The 9,328-nt window shown below is 52.8% G+C and overlaps 1 protein-coding gene across 1 annotated transcript in view; it reads right to left on the bottom strand.

The window, feature by feature from the left end:
• Positions 1-7,067, bottom strand: part of PCSK9 (proprotein convertase subtilisin/kexin type 9) — a 34,868-nt gene extending 27,801 nt beyond the window's left edge. Inside the window, exons 1-2 of the mRNA XM_011973839.1 lie at positions 6,422-7,067; positions 2,443-2,634 (exon numbers count right to left, since the gene is read on the bottom strand). Coding sequence (XP_011829229.1) covers positions 2,443-2,634; positions 6,422-6,985 — 756 coding nt within the window. The 5' untranslated portion in view covers positions 6,986-7,067. The remainder of the gene's footprint in view (positions 1-2,442; positions 2,635-6,421) is intronic.
• Positions 7,068-9,328: the final 2,261 nt, after the last annotated feature.

Below are 9,328 nucleotides of genomic sequence, written 5' to 3'. Positions count from 1 at the left end.
GAGGTTGGGGGACTCTGCTTAAGCCATCTGGACAGCAGCAAACACAGCCACAGCCTGGCCTCACCTGATCACTCCTGTCCCCACATCCCAGCCCAGCAGCCTCCCACCCTGTCCCGGCAGACTCCCTTCTGGTGCCCCGGAGGACAGACTAGGAGCCTGAGTTTTCTCACTCGTTGATCAGGCTGAGAGCCCAGCACTCCCATATCCCTGCAACAAGGCCTAGCACAAGGGATTCCTTTTAGGAAGGATTCTGAACTTGACATCTTGTCTGGGAGCCAGGCTGTGCTAAGGCTCTGGGCAGGATGGACATGGAGTGAAGCTCAGGCCCTGGACACCATGCCTAAATCATGACATAACAGCACTGGCGATTCGGTTTGTCCCCCAGTCTATTCCCCAGCCTTCTCCAGCCTGCTCAGTGCAAACTGCAGCACCAGCTCCCTTGCAAAGCCTCCATTTAGGCTCAGCCAATGGGAGGCACCAGCAGGAGTTAGAGGGACAAGAGTGCATCTGCAGCTGGGCGCGGTGGCTCACGCCTATAATCCCAGCACTTTGGGAGGCCGAGGTGGGGCATCACCTGAGGTCAAGAGTTCGAGTCCAGCCTGGCCAACATGGTGAAACTCCATCTCTATTAAAAATACAAAAATTAGCTGGGCCTGGTGGCACACACCTGTAGTCCCAGCTACTCAGGAGGCTGAGGCATGAGAATTGCTTGAACCCGGGAGGCAGAGGTTGCAGTGAGCTGACATGGCACCACTGCACTCCAGCCTGGGCAACAGAATCTCAAAAACAAAAACAAAAACTGTGCATCTGCCCCACTCCCTCCCTACCTCCTGACTCCCTGCGCATGGCAGCGGTGAACCCTCAGGTGACTCCCCACGGGCAGCCTCTCCTCCATGCCACCAGCTCCAATTGGGCAGAGGGAAAACTATTCCCTCTCCTTACCCTTCAGACCTTAAGTGGTAACAGCTTCCTGCCACAACTAGTCCCTGGATGCCTTGGTATCCCCAGAGGCTTCTTAACCTGCCCCCACTTTGGCGAGTTTCCATACCTAGCATCTGCTGAATGCTTCACAACCTCATTTAGTCCTTAAATGAATGTTCCCATTATTATAACTGGTTTACAGATAGGGGAATGAGGCTCAGAGAGGTGAAGGCATTTGCCCAGGGTTAAACAACTAATAAGGAGCTGGGTGGAACTCAAACCCAGGCTGGTATGATGCCCAGTTTGAAGCCCAGGTCTCGATGGCAAATGCCTGCAGCTTTCTGCTTGGCTTCTGCTTGGCCTACTCTCCTCTGAGCAGCTGCCCTGGCCTGTGGGGCTTGTGCCTGTCATCTGGTGCTATACGGGTACCTTCTTCGTCTCGCCCCAATGCTGAGCACATTGTCCCATAGTCAGCTGTACTGGCGGTCACTGATCAGTCTCTCCTTCTGAACTGTAAGCTCGAGGGAAAGGCCTGGGCTGTGTCATCTTCGCCTCTGCAGCACACAGTAGGCGCTTGGTAAATGTGTGTTGAGCAGACTGATGGAAGGCATTGACTTGTCAGTCTCCTCTACTTAGACAACGGGTTCCTAAGGCAGGGACCCTATCAATCCCTGTCATGGTCCCACAGGCCTTGGTATGAGGTCGCTGTTCAGCCACGGGATGCTGAGCTGATTAACCCGTGGAGCAGCAGTACAGTGCAGCTAGGAGACCCAAGTCCAGACTCTGACCCTGCCCATTACATGCTGTGTGACCTTGGTCAAGACCCTGGGCCTCACTGTCTGCAGGAGGCTGAGAAGCACCCCCTGCCGTGTGGAGAATCAGTGTGAAAATGACACACGCTCTCATCAAGTGAGAGGCCAGGAAAAGAGGTGGGCTAGAAGGTGGGGCAGAAGCAAAAACAAGAAGGTGTTTTTTTTAAGATTTGAAGCATTAGGGCCAGGGTGAGGAGAATACCCAGTCCCCTTTCTGCCTCTCCACCAAAGATGTGACATCCAGGAGGGAGGAGGGCCACCCTGTCCTAAAGTAGGGTCTTTACTCTGATAGCAGCAGCCTCAAAGAAATTGTAGACCCTTGAGTCATGCTTTTTTATAAAATGACTCAGGCTCCATTGAACATCCCAGGGCCTTGTCCCTAAAGGTTTCCATAGGCAGCAGATGCACTGGCATAAGAATGGCTGGCAGGCAGACCACTGAGTTTGATCCAGGTCCTACCCCTAGCTGTCTGTGTGGTCCCCTCTGAACTTTCAAATGAAGATGGACATACCACTGGGGCATGGCCAGGCTTAAACGGAATTCCATACAGAAAGCCAGTGGTTACTGTGCTTGGTACCCAATAAGTGCTCAATACATACTTGCTGTCCCCTTCTGATTTTCAGCAATAGGCCTACTGAGCACAGTCCCCAGTGTATATGCAGTGGCCCAGCCCTATCAGGAAGTGCCATTCCCAGAAAGGGTGGCTCACCAGCTCCAGCAGGTCGCCACTCATCTTCACCAGGAAGCCAGGAAGAAGGTGATGGAAGACATGCAGGATCTTGGTGAGGTATCCCCGGCGGGCAGCTTGGGCCTGCAGGCGGCGAGCAGTGCGCTCTGACTGCGAGTGGTGGGTCTCCTCCTTCAGCACCACCACGTAGGTGCCGGGCAGCCTCCACGGATCCTGGCCCCATGCAAGGAGGAACGTGATGACGTGGAAGAAACCCAGCAAACCCTATGTGTACTTTATCTCACCCCTACTTACAAACTAGAATTACAACAAAAGAGACACAACAGAGTGTAGTAAGTGATAAAGAAGTTACCAAATGCGGACCCAGAAGCAAATTAAAAAACTCATATAGGCCAACTATTATTATTCACATAGTTATATAACACTTTCAAATGTGCCAGTCAGGCAAAAATGGGAACCATGGGCCGCACTCGACAAGAGGTTTTCCTCTGTACCTGCAGCCAGCTCTCTATGGGCCTGGTTACCCGTGGCGGCCCTGCCCAAAGGCCACCTCCTCCACCCTGCCCCAATCAGAATAAACTGAGGGAAAAACTCATGGCTTTGGAGCCAGGAAACCGTGGACCTGAATTCCAGCTCTAATATTTACTCGTTGTGTGGTCATGAGCAAGTCACTCAACCTCTCTGGGCCTCAGATATCTCCGCTGTATTGTGGAGACCATAGTACGTATGACACAGGCCTGCTGGGAAGGTCAAGAGTGACGGTTGTAGAAATCTCCCATCCAGATGCTCTACAAATGCAGGCAGAAGGGATGACTAAGTGAGCAAAGACAACACTTCTTAAAGAGAGAGAAGAGTCAGGGCCACTGTCTTAGTCCTTTTGTGTTGCTCTATAAAGGAATACCTGAAGGTGGGTAATTTATAAGGAAAAGGGATTTATTCAGCTCATGGCTCTGCAAGCTCTCCAAGAAGCATGGCACCAGCATCTGCTTCTGGTGAGGGCCTTAAGCTGCTTCCCCTGATGGCAGAAGGTGAAGGGGAGCCTACATGTGCAGAGATCTATCATATGGCAAGAGAAGAAGCAAGAGAGAAGAGAGGGAGGTACCAAGCTCTTTTTAATAACCAGCCTTCAAGGGAAATCATAGAGGGAGAATCTACTCATTATCACAAGGATGGCACCAAGCCTTTCATGGGGGTTCCTCCCCCATGACCCAAACACCTCCCATTAGGCCCCACTTCCAACACCAGGGACCACATTTCCACATGAGATTTGGAGGGGACAAACTATAGCAGCCACGATCTGCAGGTGATTTGTTTGGTTTTAGCTCTCGTCTGCTCCAGCTGCTCTCAGGCAGACATACCTGCTCAAGAACCTTCACTGGCTCCCCACAGCCTCATGGATCAAGTCCAAACTCCATGCTCCTCCTTGGCCCCTACCTCAACCTACCTTTGCAGCCTCACCACCCACATCTCTGTATATATACATCTTGGATTCCAGTCAGAGTAGAACAGAGTTCACCCCCTTTACCCAAAGCCTTAGGGCCAAATCGGTTTTGAACCTCAGAACTTGTTTGGATTTTAGAAAGACAGTAGTGGGCAATCAGAGAGCCTGCTTGGAGGAATCTGGAGCTGCATATGTAATCTATGCAGCAAAATACATGAATACACATATTCACACAACTAGATTAAAAGTAATCTCATGTCAGTTCACGTCAGATGCTACCATCAAATAAATCACAGAAAAACCTTTTGGTTTTCAGAACATTTTACATTTCAGAAGGTGGATAAAGAACTGTGGAGCCTGGGCGCAGTGGCTCACAACTGTAATTTCAGCACTTTGGGAGACCAAGGCAGACAAATCAGTGGATCTGAGGAGGTCAGGAGTTCAAGACCAGCCTGACCAGCATGGTGAAATCCCGTCTCTACTAAAAATACAAAAATTAGCCGGGTGTGGTGGCAGGCGCCTGTAATCCCAGCTTCTTGGGAGGCTGAGGCAGGAGAATCACTTGAACCTGGGAGGTGGAGGTTGCAGTGAGCTGAGACTGCACCATTGCACCCCAGCCTGGGCAACAGGAGCAAAACTCCATCTCAAAAAAAGAAAAAGAACTGTGGACATGTGCTCCTTATCCTCCACCTCTGGTTTTCCCAGCTCTGTGCCTTTGTTCATGGTACCTCCTAATCCTAGAATAAAATTCTCCTGACATCGTCATCGCTGAACTCCTACTAATGCTTCAAAGATTCATCTAAAAATGCCTTCCGCTAAATAAACATCGAATGAATTGGGAGAGTACTCTGTGCAGTGGAATGTGAGTTCTGGAAACCCAGTTCTAATGCACCTGGGGTGACCTCCTCTCTCTGAGCCTGTTTCTCATGACTAAAACAAAAGGATTGTTCTAAAAATTCTTTTCTGCTTGCCAAAAAATATTTTCATTCTAAATTCGACTCCCACAGAATATCCATTGAATGAATGAATAAATGAACTTGAGGAGGCTCCTGTTCCAAATTTCCACCAGAGAAGAAACATCCTCAAGGGCTTGGTTCAGGTGGTCATACAGCCTCTGCTTACTCACCTCTCAGGATGGGGTACTCACTATTTCCAGAACAGTCGTTTTGGAGCAGTGGTAACTTGAAGTGCCTTTTCTTATCCTGGCCACAACCCCACAACATCCCTCTAGAAAGTCAAAGGCTCAGGGAACAAGGAAGAGGACTATACTGAGCTGAGTAAGGACCTGCCATCCTGCCACCCAGAACACTCAGACGGGGCAGGCAGCTGTGAGTGGCAGAATTTTCCCCTCTGCCCCAGGAGCTGTAGTTTGGAGCAAAGACAATGTCACCAACAGGTCACGCTGCAGACAGGGGCAAAACTGCAAGTGATCCCTCCCTGGGCTTGCATGAGTGAGGTCACTCATGGTCAACAGAACTTTCCCTTCATCTCCCCATCTGCTGCCACTGAGCCCTTAGGGAGGATTGTCACTTCCTTTTTAAAGGCTAGGCAATGGAGGCTCAAGGATAAGTGGCTTGTCAAGCACCACAGCTAGTGAGAGGAAGCCATGATTCAACCCCAGATCTGACTCCAAGCTGGGGGACACAGAACCTCAGCCAAGTCCTGGGCTGATAATACTTAGAAAAAACTAGTGACCCCGCCCCGGGAAGAAGCTTCCCACAGCCTGAGGGCCAGATGCTGGCAGAGTCGTTCAGCAAACTCGCCTCACCCTCGGTCGGTCTGCAGACAGCCAGGTGGGCTGAGGCGCCGGGCTCAGCTGCGGGGTCCCAGTACCAGGCGCGCCACCTCCGGCTCCAGAGCGCCAAGGGCCCTTCCCTGCCTGAGTCCTAAAGGACACCAATGGGCCTCGAGAATAACTCCGCCCCTTCTCCCCTGCCCCTTCAGCTGGTTCTTTTCTTCAATTGAAACAGATGGAATGCTACAGCATGAGTTCTGTGTCATAAAGAAATTGCCTCGCGCTCCCAGCATCTGTCGTCCTTCCCACCCCGCTCCTGTCTCGGGTAGGGCCTTCTCTCCAGGCCCTCCATCCTCCGCTGCCCATATTTCCCAAACCGAATCGGAACCCACTATAATGGCAAGCCCACTTCCTCTGTGTCTGGTGCGTTCCCAGTGCTTTCCAGGCATTCACTTCTTCACCCACCTGTGCCGCGGCGAGGCGGAAAGTCTGAAATCTGGGCAGGAGACCCTGGCAGTGCCCTGCCCGCCCTCCCTCAGCCTCGCAGTCTCCCAACCCTGCGAGCCTTCCCACTGAATAGCGCAGCCGCACGCCCCCGCAAGTCCCCGAAAGGCCGGCCATCCCCGCTCTCCACCGCACTCCCCACGACCCGTCCTCCCACGCCGCCTTGCCTGCAGTCCCCAAGATCGTGCCAAGAGAAGAGCCCTCGGAGACCTGCACCCCACTTCCTCTCTTAAATGGGGGGAAACTGAGACCCGAGAGGAAACAGCATCGCACCGTCCCGGCTGCGGGTTCCCCCAGGCCTGCCACCCCTCCGCCCGCACCTTGGCGCAGCGGTGGAAGGTGGCTGTGGCTCCGTGCTCGGGTGCGTCGGCCAGGCCGTCCTCCTCGGAACGCAAGGCTAGCACCAGCTCCTCGTAGTCGCCGTCCTCGTCCTCCTGCGCACGGGCGCCGGCGGGACCCAGGAGCAGGAGCAGCAGCAGTGGCAGCGGCAGAGGCCACCAGGACCGCCTGGAGCTGACGGTACCCATCAGGGCCAGGGGAGAGGTTGCCGTCCTGATGAGGAGACCTAGAGGCCGTGCACGGTCCACGCGGGCGGCGCCTTGAGCCTTGCGGTGGGGAGGACTGTGCAGGAGCTGGAGTTTAGGCTCAGGGCGCGCGAAGGGGCGCGCGGAATCCTGGCTGGGAGCTGGGAGCCGCCGCTGCAACGACACGTCCCAGCCCGCCTGAGACAGTCTCACTGCCTGGCTCACTCCTCCAGGCTCGGACCCTGAACTGAGCGGCGGCGCCCTCCTGCAACCACGAGCGCCTCGACGCCGCTGCGGAAACCTTCTAGGGTGTGGGTGCTTGACGCCTGGAGCCCGCAGATCACGCCACCAGAGCCCCATCGGACGATCCTATCTGATTAAACATTAACGGAACCCCCGGACTGGAGGATCAGGTTTCGGCCTCGCCCTCCCCAAACAGCGTCAGATTACGCGCAGAGGGAAGAAAAACCTCCCAAATTCTAACTGGGCTGAAAGGCGGGTCGGCGCTCTAGAGGCACCTCCTCTCCCGCCTCTCACCCTGCGTGGGATGCCAGACTCCGAGTTCTGCCCGGCCCACCTTTTCAGTGTTTCCTGGGTCCACCTTGTCACCTGCTGACCAGTGAGACTTCTGAATCAATCCTACTATGGACTCCTCCCTGCCCACCGAATTCTTTCCACCGGCCTTAACCTGGCAACCTTCTAAACTTATCTTGGACCCCCGCCGGCCTCTGCTCTTTATGCACCCTGCACACTGACCTTACCGACTAGCTGTTCCTTGAAGATACTGCTTGCTTTTGATGTCTAGCCTCCATGCGTTTCAAGGGATTTATACTGCAAAGATTCAGGTTTTAAGTTTGCAAAGATGTCATATAGGTACATTCAGAATTCTATGGTAGGCACAAGCTCAGCGTTGCAGAAGATTCAGTTTGCAAAGATTCCTTTTACACACCATGTTCAAGAACTCAACTGGACAAGCATCCAGTAAACACCTATTGTGTACTAGGCAGGAGGATGAAAAGGGGAAAGAGAGCTCCTGGCCTCAGATTGTACATGTGGCATGCCATGAGGCTTGCTCTTTCTGGAAGGGCTGTCAATACTGGGAAGAAACAAAGGCGGCTTTATGATCCTTCATTGCAGATGCACAGCATATTCTGAGTGAAATGACCTGCTCGGAATCTAGGTGCTGGAGTCCAAAGTTGATGCACTTTCCACTTTGTTTGCAAAGACCTCACTCCAGAGAGCCAGGGCACAAAGACTGTGCAACCAGTGGGTTGACAGTGACTCCATGAGGTAAGGTCAGAGCTATTCGCATTGAGCCACCATCGCAGCACAGAGTGGGAGCTCATTGTTTGCTGACAGAGGTGGCAGAGGTGGTTTTCCTTCCTGTTGCCTGTAACTGGAATTGTATTTGCAATGTGCTTTTGGCAGCTTCCTCATCAAAGGCCTCCTCCTAGAGAAAGAATGGATGGGAGCTAACTTTCCCTGCTGCTGCTCTTTGGGACCTTGGCCTCTCACCTACCAGGGGTTGTTACTGTGCACCCAGAGGATGATGAAGCCTATGCACAGAGGGACACGGATGTCCCCAGGCCCAGGAAGGGGGCCGCTGTCCAGCGTGCAGTGGGTGTGTTCTGAGGGAGGTTGGGGAGGAAGGAAGCATCCTGGGCTCTGCGACAGATGGAACCAGAGGGGCAGTCACTTCTCATCCCACATCCTCCACTGCACTCTTTGAGGGGCAGCTCCAGCTGGGCCTCCTGCCACTTGGCAGGGCTTTCATCCCTCACCAATTACCCCTCCCATAAGTTGCCTGAAGGAGTTGTGTCACCTCCTCCCTCTTCTCAAATGGGTCCCTCACACCCTGGCCAGCAAATAACCAGCTGGCTCCCTTGAGAGGTACCAGCAATCAGGGTAAGTCAGAAACCTCTTCTGGGGCCTCCCCTCCACTACAAGTGCTTTCTGGGTCAATACCCTTCCTTCTCCCCTCCTGCCTTCCTCCTTCAGGGCAGAGAGGACCATCCTCTTGTACTCAGCTGACACTCCCCTGCCCCAATCTGGCCTCCGCAGGGATCATCTACCTCCACTATCTCCTCTCCTCTTCTTATCCCTAAATCCCTCTTCCTGTGTTATTCTTTCCCCTCACCCCACAAGCATCCTCAAGGCTTCCCCCTCTAAAAATGCCACTTTTACTCTCCCTCAAAATGCTCTTCCAGCCATTGCCTTCCCCTCACAGACTGAATGAGTAGACAGAACTCACTTTTATGCTCCCTGACTACCTTCTCCAGCCTCCGAAACTTGGAGCCTGCAGCCGCCATTGTTGCGAGTGTACATTTCAACACTTTGAATAGACATACTCTTTTTTTGCAAGGGAGGGGGCATCTTTTTGTGTGGATGTTCAGTTTTTTAAAATTTACATGAAAATTTTTAAAATGTGAATAGCTTGAAAGAATATACAGTGAAAAGTTCATCTTCCTCCCGCTCCTGAACCCCCACCTTCCCAGGGGAAACCACTGTTACCCACGGTAGTGGGCTGAATGGTATCCCCCAAAAAGAACAGTCCAAGACTAGCCCCTGGTACTTTTGAATGTGACCTTATTTGGAAATGAGATCTTTGCAGATGTAATTGACCTAAGGATCTCATGAGGAGACTCGGTTTTAGGGTGGGCCCTAAATCCAATGACTGATATCAGAAGAGAAAGGGGAGAGATA

The sequence above is a fragment of the Mandrillus leucophaeus genome, unplaced genomic scaffold (assembly GCF_000951045.1).
Source record: "Mandrillus leucophaeus isolate KB7577 unplaced genomic scaffold, Mleu.le_1.0 Scaffold14, whole genome shotgun sequence".
NCBI classification, from domain to species: Eukaryota; Metazoa; Chordata; class Mammalia; order Primates; family Cercopithecidae; genus Mandrillus; species Mandrillus leucophaeus.
The sequence above is the reverse complement of the archived record's forward strand: the minus strand, read 5'-3'. Positions and strand labels throughout refer to the sequence as shown.